General features: G+C 60.9%; 6 protein-coding genes across 6 annotated transcripts; 4 read left to right on the top strand and 2 right to left on the bottom strand.

Moving 5' to 3' along the window:
- Positions 1-130: 130 nt before the first annotated feature.
- BJ171DRAFT_28247 (terpenoid cyclases/protein prenyltransferase alpha-alpha toroid) lies at positions 131-2,271 on the bottom strand. Its single transcript, XM_053106924.1, has 7 exons — positions 2,139-2,271; positions 1,809-1,959; positions 1,507-1,623; positions 1,086-1,304; positions 721-854; positions 483-581; positions 131-344 (listed from the first exon to the last, which is right to left on the bottom strand). The coding sequence occupies exons 1-7, from the start codon at positions 2,202-2,204 to the stop codon at positions 180-182; spliced, it is 951 nt and encodes a 316-aa protein (XP_052968397.1). The 5' UTR covers positions 2,205-2,271; the 3' UTR covers positions 131-179.
- BJ171DRAFT_28249 (uncharacterized protein) lies at positions 2,146-4,195 on the top strand. The gene is made up of 4 exons (XM_053106925.1): positions 2,146-2,788; positions 2,978-3,172; positions 3,285-3,618; positions 3,865-4,195. Exons 1-4 carry the CDS (start codon positions 2,242-2,244, stop codon positions 3,947-3,949), a joined length of 1,161 nt encoding a protein of 386 aa, XP_052968396.1. The 5' UTR covers positions 2,146-2,241; the 3' UTR covers positions 3,950-4,195.
- A 4,000-nt stretch (positions 4,196-8,195) lies between these two features.
- Positions 8,196-8,516, top strand: BJ171DRAFT_422205 (uncharacterized protein; the record flags this gene model as incomplete). Its single annotated transcript, XM_053107536.1, has 1 exon — positions 8,196-8,516. A coding segment is annotated over one exon (321 nt), but the record flags the coding sequence as incomplete, so codon positions are not given.
- A 2,826-nt stretch (positions 8,517-11,342) lies between these two features.
- Positions 11,343-13,171, top strand: BJ171DRAFT_566670 (uncharacterized protein). Its single transcript, XM_053113424.1, has 4 exons — positions 11,343-11,709; positions 11,862-11,906; positions 12,087-12,200; positions 12,441-13,171. The coding sequence occupies exons 1-4, from the start codon at positions 11,537-11,539 to the stop codon at positions 12,718-12,720; spliced, it is 612 nt and encodes a 203-aa protein (XP_052968394.1). The 5' UTR covers positions 11,343-11,536; the 3' UTR covers positions 12,721-13,171.
- Positions 13,153-15,636, bottom strand: BJ171DRAFT_497219 (Longin-like domain-containing protein). The gene is made up of 5 exons (XM_053110273.1): positions 15,382-15,636; positions 14,902-15,095; positions 14,403-14,552; positions 13,951-14,186; positions 13,153-13,603 (listed from the first exon to the last, which is right to left on the bottom strand). The coding sequence occupies exons 1-5, from the start codon at positions 15,591-15,593 to the stop codon at positions 13,187-13,189; spliced, it is 1,209 nt and encodes a 402-aa protein (XP_052968393.1). The 5' UTR covers positions 15,594-15,636; the 3' UTR covers positions 13,153-13,186.
- Positions 15,637-17,336: 1,700 nt separating this feature from the next.
- Positions 17,337-21,079, top strand: BJ171DRAFT_497218 (uncharacterized protein). The gene is made up of 4 exons (XM_053110272.1): positions 17,337-17,539; positions 18,238-18,654; positions 18,684-19,887; positions 20,031-21,079. Exons 1-4 carry the CDS (start codon positions 17,522-17,524, stop codon positions 20,609-20,611), a joined length of 2,220 nt encoding a protein of 739 aa, XP_052968392.1. The 5' UTR covers positions 17,337-17,521; the 3' UTR covers positions 20,612-21,079.
- Positions 21,080-21,092: the final 13 nt, after the last annotated feature.

Genomic DNA, 21,092 nt, shown 5'->3' with positions numbered 1-21,092 from the left:
TGGTGCCGATGAGCCACGAAGACGGCCAGATGGCCGAAATGCATGTTGTGTCTCGGGACTGAGCTGTCGCGTTCCGTTCTGAACAGGTAGTGCTCTGAACAAGTAGTATTCTGAACAGGTAGTGCTCCGGGCATATTCGTCTCGGAGAAGCGCGGGCCAACGCTTTTGGCTGCAGGCACTCACAGTCCCAATCGCTTGGTCACGTCCCGTGTCATGCAGTATCTCGGATCGACGGGCTTGAGATCGGGATAGCCCAGTAGCGACAGGCCAGCAAGGCCAAAGACGGTGTGGAAGACGTCGGCCATGTCGCCAGGTCGATCTGCAATCCCGCCGGCTTCGTCGTCCTATGAAAGAGGGGCGGAAGGTGGAAGGATGCGAGTACTTGTCTTGGTCATCAAATCAGAACCAACTCTTCGCCCTTGACCCCGCATAGGTCTCGGCGTTGCTGTGGGTGTGGACAGCGGGCTCAACGATGGTCCTACCTGTGCTCCCAGGATAAATTCAATGAGCTTCTCATGATCGATCCAGTGGAGTCGGTCCAGCATGGCCAAGGAGGACAGAACCCACCAAGAGTAGCAAACCTGGACAGAACATCGATCGCGCAGTTTGAGCATCACCGATCGGCACAGACCCCATGCCGGTCGATGGAGCTCCTCGGGTGTCTCCCTCTCTTGGCTGATGCCGCGCTCATTGTCGTCGACGCAGAAACATGCCACTTACGTCCTCCTTCTTCTCGGGTCTACCGTTCAGTCCTCCGTTGCTCAACTGCCGCTCGCAGAGCCACCAACCCAGTTTGTCAATGTCGACTGTGTCGAGCCGGTTGACAATCGACAGAGCACCAACGCAGCAGAAAACTGTGCGAGAGATGAATAAACGTTTCCTGGTCAGTCATTTGATGGCATTATCGTCATTATCGTCATTATCGTCATTATCGTCATTATCGTCATCACCATGCCCTATATGGGCCTCGGCCCCGATCCCGACAGCTGTATCGCCGCGGATCCACGGAGGGGGGGGGGTATCGATCGGCAGCGCGGACGCCGTCCAAGCTTGCTTCCGTTCAACCTGACGACAACGATGCTTACTCTGACCCGAGTGCGATTCGGCACCCGGCACGCTTCCGTATCCGCCATCAAAGTTCTTGCACCGGTTGATGTACTCGACGGCCTTGTCGACGTCGATCTGGTCGAGGCTCGAGAGGATCGACATGCACGATATGGCAACGTAGACAAATCGAGTGTCGACCTCGCCGTAGATATCGCCGCAGAAGGCACCGGACTCTGGGTCCTGGAGATTCTTGACGACTGCGTGGAGTTGAGGGTTGCAGCGGCATCAGCAGTGGCATCACCGTGGCATCATCATTGGCATCGGCATTGACATCGATAGTGTGGACGGATGAATATCAAGCAAGCAGCTCGTGCGCATCCAAGGACCGTCTTCAATCTACATATCGCATCGCCACGCTGTTCAGGGGGGGGGGAAAGTGCGGGTGGACCCAAGGCTTACAGTCTACGACCCGGGCGCTGTCGATTCGATCAAGCGAGTCCAAGGTGGCCAGGATCTGGACGGCGCTGAGGGTGTAGAGCAGATGGGGATCGTGGCCGACGTTGCCGCTGAATCCGCCTAGATTTGGAGGGGCAGTGAGAGAGGGGAGAGGGAATGAAGGAGTGAAGGAATGAAGGAATGAATGAAGGAATGAAGGCAATCCGCAGGTGGATCTGCCATTGAGCAGGGATCGGGACTGCATGCCGATGGCGCTGTCGATGGCGTTGTCGATCCCGGCAGGGCTGCAAATATCCAACGCATACCGTTGGAGTGCTGGCATGCAAGGATGAAGGTAATCACGTCTTCCTTCTCAAAGACATCCAGTCTGCCGAGGAGATCGAGGGCGGTCAAGCCCCAGTAGACGCCATTGAGCTTCAAGTGGCTGGTGAGGTGGTATTCGAGGCTGTCCTTTTTCTGTTGGCGATATGCGGGGCCGAGACCAAAGGCCGGGCCGGTGGTCAGTCAGCAAGGCGGAGCGACGAAAGTGGATACTCGGAGGATTGTGGAAGGACCGACAGCGTCGAGGCAGCCAGCACCGGCGACGGTTGCGATCGAGGGCCATGAGGACGTGGAAGGGGGGAATCGACGCCTACGTTGTCCAGCGACCGGATGAACTCGACGTGGAGATTCCGCAGGAGCTGGGGCTTGGTTGAGGCCATGGCGGATTGCGGGATACGAGTGAGATGACGGTGAGCAATGGAGCCAGAGCGAATCACAAAGTCTGGCGGCTTTGATCGGCGCGAGCCAGGGCCACCCCAATCAGCGAGGCTCGCCTCAACCGCACAGACGACGGACGGCCTGCGACCCGAAGCCGCTCAGGACCATCCTCCAAACACCCGAGGACGCTCTGTCTTTCAGCGCCCAGAAGCAGGACCGTCGCTTGCTGCAGCGCCGATTCTCGCCAAGGACACGTCAGAGACAGACCCTTGGTCCTTCGCGATCACCAGAACAGCTCGTCGCCTCATAACGACCACGCGATACACAATGTCGGCGAACGTGCGCATCCATCCCTCCGTAGAGGCCAAGCCAACGCCGTCGGATCCTTATGACGAGTCCATCTACGCACTGGTCAAGCCCGCACCAACCGTCCCAGCCATGTACCGCTCCAAGTTTGCTCAGTCGGTGCGGGCGGATCTGAAGGCCTCTCGCACTCCTACCAAGCCGGCGGGCGGCTCCAGAGTGCCGATGCAGGGCTTGGGCAAGGTCATGAGCCCGCTCAACTCGTCGCATGGCTCGGCGTCAGGTAAAAGTGCCGGCAAGACAGACGTGAGAATGACGGCAAGGCTTGGCGAGGTGGCTCGAGAAGTGTCAAGGGGCGGATCAACGAGCGGTTTGGATCGAGGATGAGGGATGGATTCCATCATCCATGCGTGACAGATGGACAAATCGTTACGCCGGGAACCCGTGCTCACGCCAACACATCCCATTGCAGACATGATGCCCGGTCGCAAGGGTTCTCCAACAGCGCCTGTCAATGCAGCCCATCCGTCCCAGGGCACGGTCCCATGCTCCTCGACAGGCCTGTATTTTGCCACTGGGAGAAGCCAGCCGACAGCGCCGACCAAAACGGTTCGCGGCCGGAAAGGCAAGAAAGCATCGCTGCGACAGCCCGTCCCGACTCGACTTGGTAAGGGGAATGTGCAGACGAGCCGGTGCAATCGGGGCGATAGTATAACCGATCGAGGACTGACGAGTGCACACCTGTTTGGCGACACTCCAACCCGAATCCCGCCTGTCAGAGATGCTGGATGTCGGGGCCGACGACGACATCATCGGGAGTGCATCCGACGAGGCTCATGACGGCAGAGAGCGAGGATCGGCCATCCGGAGCAAGCCAGGAGCAGTCCGCAAGACGACACCAGCGACGACCCGATCGTTGGCAGGCCAGCCACCAGCACCAAAGCACGAGCTGGCCGGCACCATCTCTGTCAACGAACGGGGCGAGAAGCTGGTGCTGCTGACGGAGCAGGAGCGACTGCAGAAGCTCTCTGAGCTCCAGGCCTTCCACTCGCAGCTCGAACGGGACTATTCGCGGATGCCGATCGTGGTGGACACGTTCTCACAGAAACGCAGGTGGGCAAGCACGGACCGGGATATAGCCGCACGTGGGAACAGCATGCCGATGGACGCAGGACCCGGCAATGGATGCGGCTGATGGTGCGGCTGATGGTGCGGCTGGTGGTGCGGGGGCAGGAGGCGACGCAATGAGAAGCGAGAGGGTCGGGTGGCGAGCATCTGTGTTTGATGCCATGGGAGTCGCCCCAAAACCACGTTGATGACATGCCGCCTCGTGCATCCCGCACGGCTTCCATTATGCAGGAAGCAGAAGCTGGAAGATGACCTGCGGCAGGTCGAGTCCATGATCAGCAAGATGAGCCACAAGAGTGTCATCGAGGCCCGATAGGGGCAGGCAGCGATGCGTTTGCGGACCCAGGCCGGCCGATGCACAGACATCCGTGCTCGGTGCCGGGGACAAATTTGAGCGGACCATGGGCCCACGGGGGGAGGCGACGCTGTCGACAACGAGCAAGCGATGCCCAGGTGACTGCCGGACAACGACCGGGCAGCGACAGAGTGATGGCCAGGAGATATCTGCTGCGACTGAGCGACAACCCAAATGCAGGAGTCTCGACCACGGCCTGGCCCGCATGTCCCTCGTGGCGGTGCCGCCAGGCTTTGGGTTCCTGGCGCGGACACAACGTGACGGTGGAGCTCAGCCCCGACCACAGGGCAACGCGGCACAACAAGTCCCAGATCAGCCGGCGGCGCAACACCAGAGGCGGCCGCGGTGACAGAGGTGCGACATTAGCGACGCGGCGGACATGGGCGGTGCAGGCCAGCGGACATGGGCGGTGCGACCCCGGCAACAACGCCCAATATCGGCGCAATCTCGCCGCTGGCAGCGATGCACCAATCGACGATGCAGGCGCTGTGGCGGGGCAGGTGGCGCCGTGACTCGGCTTGGAGAGCGGCCACGGGAAGCACAAGCGGGTGGGACATCTATCCCGATCGGCGGCGTCGCTCCAGCCCAGGCGCAAGGGGCCGCGACGGAGAGCGCGACCTTCCCGCCTTGCCTGTCTGGGCCGCAGAGGTTGGACAGGAGCCGTGAGCACGGCGCAACAAGGCGACGCACGCACAGGCCCCCCCTCGAGCGCCACTGCAACCCCGGTGGAGGAGGGTTATGGCTGAATGCCTGTGGCGGCTGAGTGATGCAGGGGGTGTAAGAGAGAGAGAGAGAGAGAGAGAGAGAGAGAGGGGGCGTGCGAGACAGACCTGCCGCAATCGACGAGCGCGGGAGTGCAGCCGGCCGGGCAATTGTTGAGCAATAACTCCGGCGGTGGCGGCAGGCCAGCGCGCGGACACGGCGGCACGGTGACTCACGGTGCTCGCTACGGGCGAGAGCGATTCACCCGTGGCCAATGGGAAGCCGCGCCGCGCACGCCGCCAGCACGGTCATCGGGCACCCGCCAGCCCGTGACTCTGGCGCCCCGAGCGAGCGCGGCGCCGACGGGCGCACAGGGCCGTCATGGGGTCCGCCCCTTGGGCGATCGGCGCTGCGGAGCACAAGACCGCCATGGGCTGTATTCTGTGCGCGGCGGCGTGGGTCCCTTATGTGCCTGTTCGGGCCGCGGATTGGTTGGCGGCGCGCTGCAACAAGCGGGGCACGGCAGCCAATCACGGCAGGTGCATCGGTGGTGACTCACTGCTTTGGCTGTCCTGGCAAGGACCCTGCACCGCGACAAAGGCGTGGACCTGGCGTGGACTTGACGCACTTGGGCGGCCTTTTGCAGCCAGGTCCACGCCATGCTGGGAGGGTCTGGCGGTGTTGGCTGTCACGGTGCAGCAGGCTTGGGACGACGCAAGGCCGATTCGCAAGGTCGATTCGCACGGTCGATTCGCAAGGTCGATCTGCTCCTTGCCCGTTGATGAACACGACGCCGCTTGCGCAACGACGTGCAGAGCGCCGCGCGTCCAGGGCAGGGTGCGGTGCGATGCAATGTATGGAGGGCGTGCGACGCCTCCGGTGGGACGGATCGGCAAGGGGACATGTGTGGCAGGATGGAATTGCCAGGAGACAGGCGTGTGCGGAACGGCAGCAACGAAGTGGCGTGCGGGATCGGTGTGCAGGAATTGCAAGAATTGCTTGAATTGCAAGGCAAGCATCGGCATCGCGGCGGCATCCAAGTAGTTCTGCCGGCAGTCCGGATGGTGCTGTGGGCGATGCTATGGACGATGCTATGGACAGTGATGTGTGTTGCGGCGACCATGTCAAATATGCGACAAGTTGTCCATGCCAAAATGCTATAAACCGCGCATATCCTTGCTCATCGTCGCAGCCTCTTGGTGGAACCGCCGTCCTTCCTTTGGCCCGTGGGTAGACAGCTTGGAGCACGGAGCGAGCCCAGCCATGCCGTCCCCATCCATCCCCATCCATCTCCATCCCGCCTGGCCCATCTCGCCAGGCCCTTGCTGGGCGCGCCGGGCTTTACTGGACTCGCTGGTCCGCCCGCGCTGGTTCCCCAATCGATGCTGGTCCTGGCCCTGGCTGTCGAGTCTGTCATGGTCTGGGGGGGGAGAGCGGATCCTGCCCAAGACGGCGACGACAGACTGGATAAGCCTCTCGCCGGGCCATGCCGCAAAAGCCTCCCACCGGCGACGCACACGCCAAGGGGGGTATGTGCCTGTCGCCCAGCCCCGCCAGTCCGTCCGCGCGGCGACACCATGGGCCGCGGGCTCGGCAGAGGAGCGGGGCCGCCGTCGCTCTGGGAGGAAAAGTGCATCTCCGGGCCAGTTTCACTTCCTCAGAGATGCCAGTCTATTCTCAAGCACGATGTGACAGTCTGTTCTCGGGCGCGAGACCCTTGGGTCGAGGACATGCAACCCCTCGCTCGGATCAGACGCAGAGTCTTCCAGGGGGGGGGACATGCGGTCTCCCCCCCCCCAAGCGATAACAAGGCAAGCCAAGGTGCATCCTCGCCGACAAAGCTTCGTGGCGGCCTCGACAGGTGGTTCCCCCTCGCTGGCCTGCTCAGCCGCCTTCCTCGGCGCATCCACTGCCTGCCTGGTGGTGCGCAACAGGCCGGGTCGGGCGGTACTGGTCATGCGCAGGGCACAGCGCCGGTGTGTGCGACGTTGCGGTAGCCCTCATCAAAGCCAATTCGAGAGCCACAAAGGCCACCGGCATCCAGAGCCCAGCCGAGGTGTCCAAAAGGTTGGGCGCACCGCACAGCAGAGCGTCGCCGAAAGTCTAAAGACTAACCTTGGTGTCGGTTGCCGGTCTGTTGCCGGTCTGTTGCCAGCAGTGCTGCACTTTTAACGACCTTTTAACGACCTTTTAACGACCATCGCATCTCCATCGCTCACATCCATCGCACATCTCCATCGCATCTCCATCGCTCACATCCATCGCACACCCGTCCACCGGCCTTCACGCAGACGCTCTCTGGCTGCTGTGAAAATCGCCTGTTGCTCCTGCTCGGCCCATCTCGCGGCGCCCATCAGCTGAGCTGCGTGGTCCCTCTTGGTTTGTTTGCGCCGACAACAAAGGCCATCGCCGACACCCTTGGCTCTTGCTGCTTGTGCTGTCCAGGCTGAAGCTTCTTCTCGCCGCTGCCCCTGGACAATTGCAGGCCAGTCCAGGCAATTGCAGGCAATTGCAGGCAAGTAACCGTCATTGTTCGGCGCACTGCTCCCTTGGCCTTGCCTTCCCCCCCCCGCCCAACAAGGCTAAGCGCCGCTGCCACAGCCGCCCACAGACCCTTGCCAGCAAGCGCTGTCCGGCCCCTTTCAGGCCCGCGGCCACCATCCACGCAAGGATCATTTCGTCCTCTTGGCCGTCCGCGCTGCCGCACGCCAGCAAAGGTAACCACAGCGGGTGCCGCGCGGGGATCGCAGGCAGCTGAGGCCGGCTTTGTCGGGGGGGCGTGCGTCCTTCCTGGCCAGTGCCGCTTGGCCTGGGCCGGCTATATAGATCGAGAAATGGCTGGGCTGCTCCATGAGCCCGCTGCCCCCCCCCTGCTCCCCCCCCCACTCCACTTTGCCCGACTCCACGCCGGGTTTCTCTCTTCGGCTCTGCCTCTGTTCTTTCCTTTGAGGTCCTGTTTGCTGGGGCGCAAGAGTCTCCCGTGGACAACCCTTCCCTCGCTGTTGGTCTGCTCTGATCTCCCGCCTGGACTCCTAACTCGCCCAACCGCCGTCGCCTCCAAAAAAAAAAAAGGCCTTCCTCCAACTTTTGTCTCCTGAACCCAAAAAGCAGCTTGCTCGCGCCGGTACTGCCGCCCCGCAACGCCCATAGACGCCTGTCGCCAGTTGCCCCGTAGCCCGTAGCCCGGATAGCCACCGCCGCGACATCTCCCACGGTCCTCAAGCCAGAGACCAACGGCCCTGTACTTGCTGCCTGGACCCGTACCCTCAGTTGCTCAGCCAGACTTGGTCTGCATCTATCCGTCGCTGCTCCTCGGCTCTGTCTACCACCACCCTCGGCCTGTCCTGTTCTCACCAAGGACGCCCCGGCCGATAACCCCCCAGCCCAGGACACACCAGCCCCCCAGGACCCAGCAACTTTCCCTCTTTCGCCCCCTCGCCGTGTCTTCTCGCTTCATCCCCCCCCCTTTCGGAACTAGCCTGAGCCTCCCTCGCTACTCATGACCATGCATCCCCAGCCCCAGAATCCTCCCGAGGACTCCTCTGCGACCCTCGAGGAACGCGAAGCCGCCCCCAACAAACCCTTTGCCTGCCCGCATCCTGGCTGCAAGCGCTTCTTCACCCGCCGCTTCAACCTGCGTTCCCATCTGCTGGTGCACTCGGCCCAACGTCCGTACGCCTGCGAGTTTTGTGCCGTTGCCTTTCGGCGCAAGCACGATCTGCAACGGCACATCCGCAGCATCCACACCCATGTACGCCCCTACACATGCCAAAAGTGCGGCCTCGGCTTTGCTCGCTCCGATGCCCTGAAGCGTCACATCGAAACCGAATACCACGAAAACTCGGCCATGGCTGGTGCCGCTCCTCACGCCCTGGCCCAATACGACATGCGAGCCGCTCACTCGCCCTCGCCCTCGCCATCGGCCTCCCCTGACGCCTCCTTTGCCGACGTCGCGGCCCAAGCTCCCCACCCGCATCGCTCGAGTGACTCGCCCGAGTTTGTGCCAAGCTCTCCTTACATGGACATGGACTACACCGACGGCGACCGCTCGCCCGAGGCCGCCTCGGTGCCCCGGCGCTACTCGGTTGCTGGATATCCGCCGTCGAGCTCGGTCGGCCAGGCGCATCATCATCCTCCTCCTCCTCCTCCTCCCTCGGGCTCCTCCGTGTTGCACCCGGGCCTGCACCATGACCTGGCGCCCTTTGGCGAGTCCCACCAAGGCCCGCGGGCACACCGGGCCTATTCGGCGCCATCCTCCGAATCCACCGAGTCTCTCTTCAGGCGCGGCTCGGCCCGCCGCATGCGGCCGCATCAGCGCTATCACCACCAAGACGGTCCTGCCACTCCCGTCCTCCAGCGACGCGAGTCCGATTCGCTCTATGAGCGCTACCGGGTATCGCCATACTCCAGGGCCGACGCCTCTATCTCGACGTTGGCCACTTCGCCTCGGCGCTCCAGCGACTCGTCGCCATGGCCGCCAGCCCAAGACCCCTATTCCGCAAACCCGTCTGCCCCACACTCTGTCTCGCCGTACCCCCCGCACTCGTCGCCGCCATTTGTCCATCTGCCTCATCGTGGCCGACCGCCGGCGTTTCCCCGCACCACGGTTGATCCTCGGCTGGTCGACCACGACCGGAACTACTCGCCCCGCAGCCACCACGCGCCGCCGCTGCCGCCATCGTCATCGTCATCGTCATCGTCGTTCCCACGGCCCTCGGCGTCCAGCTACGACCCCATGTCGAGCCCGGCTCCTCCAGCTCCTCCGGCGCATGCTGCAGCGTCGTATCCTCCCGCTCCTTACCCTGGATACGGGCGTCCCTCGGACTCTCGCGGCGAATATCCGACAGCCGATCCCGAGTACAGGCCGCACTCGTACCCGCAGTATGAGGCACCACGAAGGCCCCTGTCCCTCTCTGGCCCTTGCGAGGGGCCAGAGTCGTCGTCCTCGCTTCTGAGCCGCGGCAGTCTGTCTATCCAGAGCCTGCTGTCATAGAATGACCGGACTCCCGCCTCGAGGCTCGCCAGAGCCAATCTCCATCTTTTCTCGATTATGATGGTCTCAACCAGTCCCTTATCGATTTGCCACTTCCTGTTCCATAGTATGGCTACCAGTATCTTTCCCCTATCTTGGATGACGGGACTGGGCATGCGGCTCTCCATTGTCTTTTGCTATTCAGCCTGAGTCGCCTCTGTACCTGGATCTCTACTTTTCTCTCTCTCTCTCTCTCTCTCTCTCTCTCTCTCTCTCTCTCTCTCTCTCTCTCTCTCTCTCTCTCTCTCTCTCTCTCCTTCTGCTTTCGTCGGGATGCCGAGCCTCCTGAACTTCTGAGACTCGCAATCTATTGTGCTCTTTTTTTGTCGTTTCTTCCCTGGTTCTTGAATACATACGCCCTTCTCAATGGCCATCTGTCGAATGCCAATTACAGGCAATCCAATAAAAAACGGGACACCCAGGGTTTTGACCATTGATCAAATATTTTGTTACCCAATGTTATCGCGGGCTGGCCATGACCATTCGCCACACATCCGACTTTCGCACCGCCGCATTGCGATGCTACGCCCTCATCCATAGCCTGCGTAAGGTCGCCTCCATATTCAGTGTATCCAAGAGCACCATCCATCGATGGCACCGAGGATGCAAGCTGGATGACCCATCCCGGGTCCCAGCTCGCAGATCCACTTTCTTCGAGCAGGCATGTCCAGTCATTCGCACCCTGATTGAACAGGACCCGTTCCAGACTGGTCCTGTGTTGCGGTGCAAGCTCGAGTCCATCCTCCAGAGGAAAGTATCACTCTCACTCTGCCACACTGCCATCCAGCGAGCAGGTCTCTCTCACAAGAGAGCAACACACCTCTACAAGTCCAAGCGACTGGATGAGCGAGTGGCACAGTTCAGGGACCAGGTCCGCTCCATCGACCCACGACGATTCGTTTTTGTCGATGAGACAGGGATCAGGAGATCCATTTTCCCTCTTTACGGATACTCACCGAAGGGTGCTCCGCTTCGCTAGCGCAATCACATGAAACACAAGTCTGTCTCGGCTGCATTTGCCATCAACCACTCTGGTGTGCTGCATCGCATGTACTAAGGGCTATGCATCCAGCCCGAGGAGGCAGCGGTTTGCTCGGTACTTTGAGCAATTCGAGCACCACCGACGCCGTCCCAATCACCATCATGGAAGCGTCAAGGTAGTCTCGACGAACGAGTTCAACACCTCGCAAGTGTGCTCCAAGTGCCTGGAGCCCTCTCGGCTGGGGGATCTGAAAGCGCCCAATGTCGCGAATTCCCACTTTGTCAGGAGCTGCAAGAATCCCAGCTGCCGGACAGTGTGGAATCGCGACGTCAATGCGGCGCGCAACATGATCACAGTATGCAGGTCGATTGTGGAGACCGGAGAGCGACCGGCGATCTTCACTCGGAGGCTGCCAAAGTGATCTGTTTTATTTCTTGTGGCTTTGCTTGACGCAAGCACAGCACATACTACATGTTCATGGAAACGGCTATATTGTCCCGTTTTTTTCTGAATAAAGTGTATACAGTCCGTGCAGGCTCGATGCTGTGGTTCGATCGACAGAATGTCTCGGACCAATCAGCATCGGCGTGGCTGTCCCACCAACTTTTTTTTTTCTCCCTCCCATTCGTCTCCTCCCTCCGCTCTCCTTTCGGGTTCTTCCTGGCTCGCATTTCGGATCACAGCCCCAGAATCGACTGTCCGTCCAAGCTCGACCCAGCGACTCCTGCCTTGCCGCCTCCCGCATCCAGTCGTGACGACTGGCATTCAGAGACGACCCCACCCCCCCCCAACTGACACAAACAGGACAGGATCATCCTTTCCACACTCAATCATGTCCAGCAAGGTCTCGAGCGCAAAGGGCAAGCGCGGCGCCAAGAAGAGCGGCCAGAAGCACCAAAACACCTTTGCCTTCACCGTCAGCAAGCACTCGTACATCCAGCAAAAGATCGCAGCGGCTCCCATCAGCGGTCTCTGTCGGCACTGCGTCGAGATCCTTCAATGGAGGTGTGTGTCTCTCTATAGTGCATGCATACGTCAACGCATCCGTACATGCATACATACGTGCATTGGCATAGGCATACGTTGCGATCGCATCACTGGCGACGTCGATGCTGCCACTGTTGTTGATTCTGATGGCCATTCATCGCCGCTGACAGAAAGCGCATGAACAAGTACAAGCCCCTGACTCAGCCCAAGAAGTGGTACGTCCATTATGCCTCGATCCACAATCCCATCTGGCTCAGCCTCAACTGTGGTCGGGGACTGTGCATGGCCCTCCCATCGTTGGCAATCCCTTCCACCCTCGACAATCCCTCCCCTGCCTTGGCAAAATCGCTGACCCCATCACCGTCGAATGAACTGACATCTCTTCCTTCCATCAGCGTCAAGTGCAACCAAAAATCCGTCACTGAGGCCTATCACATCATCTGCAACAAGTGCGCGGCCGATAAGAAAGTCTGTGCAAAGTGCCAGCAGTCGCAGGAGATTGTCAACGAGTAAGGCATACACTCCCCCCCCATTCCAGGACCTTTTTTTCTGCTTGCAGATGCTGACAGATTGAGAGAGGGTCAGATGAATGAATGAATTAATAGTGGGATGGATGAGAGGAATGGGAACATACACAGGAATCGCAGAATGAAGGCGATACCATGTCTCTCAACCAAACAATCCCACTCACTCACTCACTCACTCACTTATTAACTCATAACGTCGCTCTTTCGTTGTTCCTTCATCAGCAATGCGCCCACTCCACAGGAGATCCTCAAGTCCCAGCAAGACCACGATCGTCTGCTGGGCAGTATGAACGAGCGCCAGCGCCGTTCGTACATGCGCAAGATCGAGCGTGGCGACGAGGACGGCGCCAACAAGATTTCCCAGACCGCCGCCAACGCCCAGAGCGACGACGACTTTGATCTCGACGACTTTGACGGCATGGACGACGACTTTGACGATGATGGGGGCGATGGCCTGGACGAGGATGAAGATGATATTGAAGACGAAGACGAGGAAGCTTGATGCATCCCGGTCGAGAAGAAGAAGAAGAGTGTGGCAGAGCAATCCGCCAGGCTCACGGCTCACAGCTCTAGCTCTCGCTCGCATCGGCGCCATCTCGGCTCTTCGGCTGGTGCACACGGCTCAGGACTGGCGGTGCGCAGACATACATCTCTCGGCTGCATCGCCTGTGGATATTGTAGATACTGGAGTGTACGTGTGTGCATTGGCCCTCCTTTTTTGTTTGAGGCGGGGAGCGATCCGGATCTGGCTGGGGCAGAAGTGACAGCGATACCAACCACTCGCTTCTGCCCATTGTCTGTTTCCGCGGGTTTACCAGCTTGCCATTTGCCCAAAGGGTTGGAAATCTCCCCCCCCCATTTCCTCCCATCGTGTGTTGAATGAAGGGCAAGCCGACCCAAAGCAAAAATGCATACTCGAATCCAAGAGATCAAATGTCGTTGCGATTCCGCCAATTTCATATGTATATTTAATCGCGATGTCCCAGCCGCTTTCCATAGCCTGACTGGCCGGTCCAGAGCCGCCAAACGGTGCCAAAGCCAACGATGGACAGCACCGAGAGGGCCCACCCGAGCTTGACCGCAAAGAAGGCCACGGGAATGTGCCACGGGTCGAACGATCTCGGGGGTCGGGACATCAGGAAGAGGGCCGTGAAGACGACCGAGTCGTAAAAGACGCAAAGGACCGAGTGCGTGAGCTGCACCAGCACGAGGATGGCGTGGCCGGTGATGAACTTGATGAGCCGGATCGAGAACGCAGAGTAGGCGTTGGTTTTGTTGAGCATGTACGCCTGCACGATCAGCAGCGGTGCCATGAGGCCGACAAAGAGGGTGAGGATGTGTGCAATCCATGGTTTCTGGCCGATGGGCAATACTGAGAAGCCGGTCTGGCGAGGAGCACCATCGATTGACAGGCAGGGAGGGCGCCGTCCCGGTGGAGCACGTTCGGGGATTGTTGGTTGTTGGTTGTTGGTTGTTGGTTGTTGGTTGTTGGTTGTTGGTTGTTGGTTGTTGTTGGCCACGACATCGAGCCAGACGCCGATGCAATCGTGCGAGTATGGGTGCGCGAGCGTGGTGAGTAAAGCAGATTTTGAGGATGGTTCAGTGCCGGAGAGGGTAGCCGAGGATCCGGTAGGAAGCAAGTGGGCAGTCGCATACAAGCTCGGGTCAATCGCATACAAGCTCGGGCCAGGACGTATCTGCACGGCCTCGACAGCACCCAAAAAGGACGTACCATGTCTTTGTGGACAAAGTAGGCGTATTCCAGCCAGAGGTATCCGAGATCCGTCAGGAAGGTGATCATGCAGAGCGAGATCATGGGCCCCACCCACCACTTGCGCTCCGCCGACGACACCCCCGAGATGTCCAGCTTTTCTTCGACCAGGTTGCGGGCCGTCGCGACGACATCCTTGGCGGCTTTGACCGCGGCCACGTTCAGCGACGAAAACGAGCCAAAAGGGGAGGCTGAACCTGAGTTGGGCGAGTGAGGATGAGAGACGGGCGATTGCTGGCCGTGCTGCCGCCTGGTGCAACTTGTCCCATCTTCCAGCGAACCTCGGCTGCGATGGTACAGGTCGGGAGGCGCGGGATCATCCACCCTTGATGCCCGTGCAAAAATCAAACCCACAGCCCGCGAGGAGGCTGTTGCGACTGCATTGCCCTTCGATTCACGGAAAGCATACACACCTCCATAGAGCAGGTACTCCTCGCCCAGAACGTCGGCCGCCTGGAAGATGCCGATGCCCTGTAACCGAGACGACAGGTCCACCAGATCTTCCTGGGTCTTGAGCTGCCGGGAGTTGAGATACCGCTGCTTTATCGACTGGAGCAAGGGCTCTGTCGACAGTGTCCAGGTTCAGCCGGGGGGAGGGTGGATAGCCAGTGGCCGGGAGATGGCGATAGAGGAGAAAAGAACAGAGGATGAGTTTGGCGGAGGAAGTGGGCTTGGCTTGGCTTGGGATGCCGCCGCTGGCCCGATTCTGGCGGGTCCAACCGATCGGAGGAAAGTATGCGCCAATCGACTCGAATGGGCGCGGCACATTCTTTTGCCGTTTCTCTGCTCGCCTCTGTCCGGGCATCCGAGCTGGGTCCAGTGGCAGATTGCCTCGTTTGTCCTCGAAACGCAGCCAGGATGGCCCCTCCCTTTGGGCCAGCCACACTTGCAAACCAGTCGCTGGCAGCTTACCAAACTTGATGAAGGCATAGGGCCGCACGACTTGGGCAATCATCTGTTCGGGAGTCAAGCCGTGGTTCGAGGGCAGTGCCGAGGCCGAGTCCAGGAACGACTTGATGGTCTCGCACAGGTACGCAAAGGCCAGCAGACGAGGGTAAGCCTTGTCGGCGATGCAGATGAACACGATGCCATCTTCGCAGATGTAGCTATCGGAGGCGACGCGGTGGGCCACAGGTGCAGGTGCAGGTGCAATGGAAGTTGAAGTCGCAACGAAGGAACGATGCAGGGGGCGTTAGCAACAGGCAACCGCAATGATGCATGGCCAAGGGAGAGCGAAATTGCATCCAGACAGACATGTTGCAGTCGGTGACATGGTGGCGGGCCGGCAACGATGCGACGGGTATCCAGGGCGGAGCAAAGAGCTCCTTGAGCAGAGTATGAGGAAACACAGCGCATTCGCCTCCTCATGCGATGCCGCAGACAGGGCTTAACTGGAAGGTGAACTGGCCGGCGGCGACGGATCCTTTCGAGGGCAGGGAGCTCGAGTGCACAACCGAGGAGTTATCCAGGGGCGAGATGCGATGGATGAGCTGCTTGGCCCACTTCTTGTGGGTCTCGATGAGCAGCTCGTCGGCCTGCGATTCCATAGTCGCCACCAGGGGCAGGGCGTCCGAGGCCCGGGCAATCAACGTGAACCGGATCATGGCGAGGATAGGCCGGGGGGGGCTGATGGGATCGTTGGAGGGGCGACGGCGAAGGCTGGCCGTGGAAGCCGCGAAAGAGAGCAAAGGCCGAGGCGCGACACAGAGTTCCGTGGCAGCAGGCGCATTCGAACCGGGCTGGCGAGTTTGGCTGGATGTCGAATCGGGCGGAAATCGACTCGGGTGCGATTGGCTGTGGGATGGGCACCGATGTGGTTGGGAGTGTGGGCGGGGAGGGGTGCAGGTATCGCCGACGATGCCGGTGCGGTCTGGATGCGGTTAGGATGCGAGGCGGACGGGCAGCAGGACGTGCGGTGGACTGCATGAGGCAGTGCGGTGTGCAGGAAAGCCTGGTGCATATGCATCGCCAAAGGTGCGATCTGCCAGGCCGACTCACACACAGGGCGATCAGTTACGATGCACTTCGGCCATGAGAGACATGCCAGACATGCCGGACATGGCGTTGCTGCTCGCCAAACAGCACATCAGGGCAGCTGGCAGCGCAAACAGGCCCACCCGTGACTTGCCGAATCCCGCCAACGACCGGGGACTGTGATCCAAATAATCAAATACAAGCACCTTGCCCGCTCATGCGACATGTAGCCATGGCATCAGGCCGGCCAGGCAGCAGCAGCAACTCGGTGTGCTGGAAACGCATGGCATTACACCTGGACCGCCACCGAGCTGCGTGCGCTTGCGCTTCCTCCCAGCAGCTCGCCCCACCCGTCGTCATCTGCCCGGGCCATGACCCGAACCGCATGGGTGAGTCCGTCATTGGTGCGCCATGCCGGGATGGCCGGTGGCCTGCGACCGCCGCCACATCCTGGTGTGTTCCGACAGAAGGCAGAGTGGATTGGAGGGCGTCGCACAGGGCATATGGGCATCGGGGAGGCGGTCATTGGGCCTTGGCGGCTCCGTGTGGACGAGGAGGAACAGGCGAGCAGCCGGGGCATCCAGCAGCAAAACCGATCTGGTTCTCCGAGCAGCAGGACACCTGCAAGCAGACCGGCCCTCTGCCGCCAGCAGCAGCACCCGCAGCGGCAGCAGGGCCAGAGACATGGCGGCTGCAGATGGGCGCTATGCTCGCTTTCCTGTCCATGGACAGCGGGCCATTACATTTTGCGATCTGGGTCGCACCAGACCGGGCACGAAGCCGAGCAGACGAGACGGGCACCAGCAAAGGCAGCCGTGTCGGGGCGACAATTTGCCCAAAAAAGGGATCATTCGCTGGCTGTGGTGGTTGTGGTTGTGGTTGTGGTGGTTGTGGTGGTTGTGGTGGTGGTGGTGGTGGGCGAGGACCGGGCAGTGATTTGCGAGCCCAGCCCAGGCCGAATCGCACACGGCCGCAGCAGCAGCAGAAACCGGCAGGAGCCAGAGGCATTGGCGACAAACCCCCACCAGCCAGCGGCAGTATCGGCACATCCAGCCAGCACCGGATGTCTCTGTCCCGCAATAATGCCGAGAGATCCACCGCGCAGCATGACGGGATCCATCGGCCGTCGGCGCTCTCGCCAGGCGCATCTCGCGCGGAGCGAGAGCACAGCACCAGCACACCACCGGCACAGAGCCCGCAGTCGCGCAGCAGCCGCGGCGAGAAGCGAGGCCGCCAGCGAGACCGCCAGCGAGGCCGCGCGCGCCACACACACACCATCCCGTCACAGACGTCAAAAAAAGTCGACACGGCCGTCACAGGCCGTCAGACCCAATAAAAGCCGCGGCCTGCTCGTCTTCTGCTCTTCCTCCTCCTCTTGCCTTTGCTCCTGGCCTTGTTTCTGGTCTTGCCTCTGGTCTTCTCCCTCGGTCTGGTCTGGTCCTGCCATTGCTCCCCAAGCATTGGCCCCCTGCCGATCCGCTTCCCCGCTGCCCTCTGCGTCTGCCTTGTCGTCCATCCCCTCTCCCGCTTCCTGCTCTGCCGGCCCTCGCTGCCCAGCATGCTCTCGCCGGATCAGGTAAAGCCTTCCTCCCTATCGAGCCCGCGCCCTGCCGCCGTCTTGCCTTGTCTTGCCTTCTCGGTCTCCTAGTGATTCCAAGTCACTGCTACGGGGCGACCTCGGCCAACTCCATCAAGCTTCGATCTCCCCGTGCCTGCTGTTTGCCTCTGCTGGGAACCACTTGCTGCCTCCCGCCGCGGGAGCGGAGGATTGGCCCCGTGCCTGCTGTCCTCTCTCTCACCGGTTGGGCCTTGTCCTGGCCCTGGCTGGCCTGCTCCTGCTTCGGGCGCCGCCAGTCCCTGTCACCGTCGGGCCCCACCGTTTGATCTATTTCTCGCGTGCTTTGCTTCTCGTCAGCACGCCGAGGCTTTCAGCCCGCTTTGCTCTATCTTTCTCGACCTCCCTGTCGATCTGGTCTGTTACTGCCCGCTCCCTTTCCTTGCCAGCGCCTCGCAATCCGCGCTGGTATTGATCTTGGGGCCGTCTGCCCACTGTTGGCTCGTTGTAGTCTCGTTGCTGGCTCCACGGCGATCCGCTCTGGCTCCAATCCCCTCCCCGTTTTGGCCTGCTTCGTTGCATCATTCCATTGGCCCTTGCTGTTCTGCGTCCCCTGCTTCCTCGTGCATCCGGCTGGTCCTGCTTTCTTCTGGCCGCTCGCCGACCCGCTTCTTATCCCACTCGCTCTGATCTGGCGCCCGCCCCCACCTCCCCACTAGGTCGATTCTATTAGCTCCGTTTCTATGCATGTCTTGGGCCACCCCGAGGCATCGTCGGCCACATCCGTGCCCTCCCTCCCCGTCCCTCACTTTCCTCCTGCTATGGGCGTCTCGCCTCTCGACGTTGCCCAGCATTCTGCGATCCTCGGTGTCCTCAATACCGCCAGCAGCCAGATCGAGCTGGCCTCTGTCCAAATGCCCGGCCAGCCCGCCGCCGCCCATGGACCGACCCCCGCCAAGTCCGTTGCCCAGGCAAAGCCAATCCAGTGGGTCAACTTTGATCCCGGAAGCAGCAAAGGCAAGGCCCGTCGCCGCACTACTCCCGAGCAGCTGAATGTCCTCGAGGACTCGTACAAGCGCAACAACAAGCCCAACCTAAACGAGCGCCAGAAACTGGCCCACGACTTGCAGCTGACCGTCCGCGAAGTCCAGGTGTGTGGTTCCAGAACCGCCGAGCCAAGGACAAGAAGGCCTCCAACACCTCGGCCCAGAGCCTCGGTGGGAGCGACTCGAAGGAATCGACTCCCTTCAGCTGTGCGTCCTCGGATATCTCAGAATACGTTCCCCCCTCGCCCGCTGCCCTCACAACACCGGCCGTGCCATCGTCCTTCACTCCCACGATCCACGACATCACCACTCGGTCGTCCGGTCATGGCGCTGCCGGCCTTCAGGGCACCGCACTCTCGCCTGCAGCGACCGCATCGCTGCTCAAGCGGCTGACCTCGGTCTCAGCGGCTGGTACCAGCCTGTCGCCGCCTCCCGATTCCACAGTAGCCCTGCTCGCTGCCTCCTCCGCTGCTGCCGCCCTGGCCGCTTCATCGGTACTGGCATCGACATCGCCAGCATTGGCATCAGCATCGCCGGTATCTCTCCCGACGCCTCTGCTCACTCCCACACCGGCACCTGCCTCGGTCTACGTCGGTTCGTTTGTTTCGGTCCTTCCCCAGCGCCCAGCCAACATGGAGCCTGCCGCCGCCGCCGGTGTGTGTGCACTGAGTACCCGCCCGAACCCAGACTTCAGCCAGACTCCCAAAAAGAACCGCCGGTCACCCCCACATTTGCTCCAGCTGGCCCAGGTGGCTGAGCTTCCCATGAGTCCACTGCAGTTGATGACGCCACTGAGCCAGGAGGCATCTTCGCCCGTCGATGACATTGCCGGCCTCGCGTCGCGCGAGCTGAATCTGCATCCCTCCGAGTCCCCTCTGTCGACAGAGCTGTCTCAAGCCGCCGAGCTCGATGGCAATGTAGCTGTCAAGTGCGAGCCTCCAGCCGAGCCCGCCGAGCCCGTGTTGCCCCTTCCAGTCAAGCGCCTGAGCGCACCCAAGAGCCGCAAGTCGGCCACAGAGATATCAAAGCGGCTTACGACCCGCTCCAGCGGAGCCAAAAAGGCTGGCAGCAAGCTTGCCAAGCCGCAACGCAGCTCCTCGGACGAGTGTAGCACCGATCTTGGCTGCAGCACCGACGGCGCTGGCTCCACTGCTGCGACGGCCGACGACGGCAACATGCACGAGACTAAGGCGTCCATCGAAAAGTTTACCCAGCTGGTCGAGGGACTGCACTCGTCCATCATCAAAGGCGCCACCGCTGTGCCGGATCCGCTGTATTCCAGAGCGAATATTGCCACCGAGTTCGAAATCTCTCTGGGCCAAGGTAACCGCTGCTTCCGGCTCGCAGTCCACTGGGCTGCATGGTGGCTACCCGTCGACCCTTGGTTCGTCCAGTGTGCATCATCGCCTCAAAAGCAGCTGCTAACCCCGCTCCATATTGGCCGTTTTGTTGTCTGCCGCCACCAGATCATGCTGAGCACAATCTGCTCACAAGCAGCGACGCTGTGTGGCTGCCTTCCACAGAGATTTCGGAGCGCCACAGCCAAAACAGGCTTTTGGACTACTCGGCCCCGGGCACTCCTGGCGAGGGCGAATATGCCCCCAACTCGTCGCTGGCGTCCCGGTCTTCGTCGCCTATCGCCGACGATTCCTTCGACGCCAGCCAAGTCTCCAGCATCGAGTCGATTCCCGGCCTCAACGACTTCCTGTCCAGCCCCGAAGAGCAGGGCCTGCTGGCGGCTGCCAAGCTCTTTGACTCGGAGCCCCCGCTGCCCGCCAAAGGCATGCAGCTTCACATGCCGGACGATTTTGACTATCGTCCGCCCCAGCCGCGCGACTTTAGCGTTGTCCAGCGCAACAACGGATCAGTTCAGCGGTCTGGCCTGGCCGCCGTCCGGCTTTCCTTCCGCCACATCACCCCACCCAACCGGCGATCCTCGCCGTCCTCGGAACCGCTGTCGCCGCTGACCAGCTCGCCGCCCGTCCCCGATCTACCGCCAGTCGATACAGACAAGCTCTTTGTGTACCGCTGGCCAGCGATCTGCTAGCGCACAACGACGTCGCTGCTGGGTATTATCTTATCGGCGCAACTCTGCTTCTGAATGGCGCCGTCCGATCACTGCTGCAGAATCGAATCTCTGAGGCCACACACACCTTGCTCTCATCATCCCCCCTCCATCAAGCACGCCTCCGACTTGGATCCGCGATTCTGCTCGGCCTCTTGCTCGCTCCCTGTTGCGAGACGATCCTCGACAGAGCTCCCGTCGTCCCGGACGTTTATTGGCGCCCTGCACCACCGAGGATGGCACGAGCAGAGTCATGGACCTGGGTTGACCCAGAGCTGCTTGCACTTGCTGTATTTTCCCAGTTCCACTCAGGGCCCGGAATCTTCCCCCCCCCTTCCGCACCCAAGACGGGCTGGAGTTTTGAAATCTGTCTGTGTATATTCTTTTCTTTTTTTTTTCTGTTCGTGCCCACAATACAAATGTCGGTGCAGCCATCTGCACCCTGTGTAACTCGATTCTCGAA

This window comes from Polychytrium aggregatum, assembly GCF_025602895.1.
Source record: "Polychytrium aggregatum strain JEL109 chromosome Unknown BJ171scaffold_11, whole genome shotgun sequence".
Taxonomy (NCBI): domain Eukaryota; kingdom Fungi; phylum Chytridiomycota; class Chytridiomycetes; order Polychytriales; genus Polychytrium; species Polychytrium aggregatum.
Note: the sequence above shows the minus strand (reverse complement) of the source record. Positions and strands in the feature narration are given on the sequence as shown.

Excerpts from the sequence above, each read along its gene's own strand:
- BJ171DRAFT_28249 (XM_053106925.1), top strand. The coding sequence starts at position 2,242 with ATGGAGCCAGAGCGAATCACAAAGTCTGGCGGCTTTGATCGGCGCGAG. Across the intron at positions 2,789-2,977 it reads GTCGCATGGCTCGGCGTCAG|ACATGATGCCCGGTCGCAAG; the intron begins GTAAAAGTGCCG and ends ATCCCATTGCAG. Across the intron at positions 3,173-3,284 it reads GCCCGTCCCGACTCGACTTG|AGATGCTGGATGTCGGGGCC; the intron begins GTAAGGGGAATG and ends CCCGCCTGTCAG.
- BJ171DRAFT_28247 (XM_053106924.1), bottom strand. The coding sequence starts at position 2,204 with ATGGCCTCAACCAAGCCCCAGCTCCTGCGGAATCTCCACGTCGAGTTC. Across the intron at positions 1,305-1,506 it reads CAGCGCCCGGGTCGTAGACT|TCGTCAAGAATCTCCAGGAC; the intron begins GTAAGCCTTGGG and ends AACTCCACGCAG. Across the intron at positions 855-1,085 it reads CGAATCGCACTCGGGTCAGA|TTTTCTGCTGCGTTGGTGCT; the intron begins GTAAGCATCGTT and ends TCTCTCGCACAG.
- BJ171DRAFT_497219 (XM_053110273.1), bottom strand. The coding sequence starts at position 15,593 with ATGATCCGGTTCACGTTGATTGCCCGGGCCTCGGACGCCCTGCCCCTG. Across the intron at positions 14,187-14,402 it reads GGAGTACCTGCTCTATGGAG|GTTCAGCCTCCCCTTTTGGC; the intron begins GTGTGTATGCTT and ends CGCCCAACTCAG. Across the intron at positions 13,604-13,950 it reads ACTTTGTCCACAAAGACATG|ACCGGCTTCTCAGTATTGCC; the intron begins GTACGTCCTTTT and ends GCTCCTCGCCAG.
- BJ171DRAFT_566670 (XM_053113424.1), top strand. The coding sequence starts at position 11,537 with ATGTCCAGCAAGGTCTCGAGCGCAAAGGGCAAGCGCGGCGCCAAGAAG. Across the intron at positions 11,710-11,861 it reads GTCGAGATCCTTCAATGGAG|AAAGCGCATGAACAAGTACA; the intron begins GTGTGTGTCTCT and ends CGCCGCTGACAG. Across the intron at positions 12,201-12,440 it reads TCGCAGGAGATTGTCAACGA|CAATGCGCCCACTCCACAGG; the intron begins GTAAGGCATACA and ends TTCCTTCATCAG.
- BJ171DRAFT_497218 (XM_053110272.1), top strand. Across the intron at positions 18,655-18,683 it reads CCCACGACTTGCAGCTGACC|AACCGCCGAGCCAAGGACAA; the intron begins GTCCGCGAAGTC and ends GTGTGGTTCCAG. Across the intron at positions 19,888-20,030 it reads CGAAATCTCTCTGGGCCAAG|ATCATGCTGAGCACAATCTG; the intron begins GTAACCGCTGCT and ends TGCCGCCACCAG.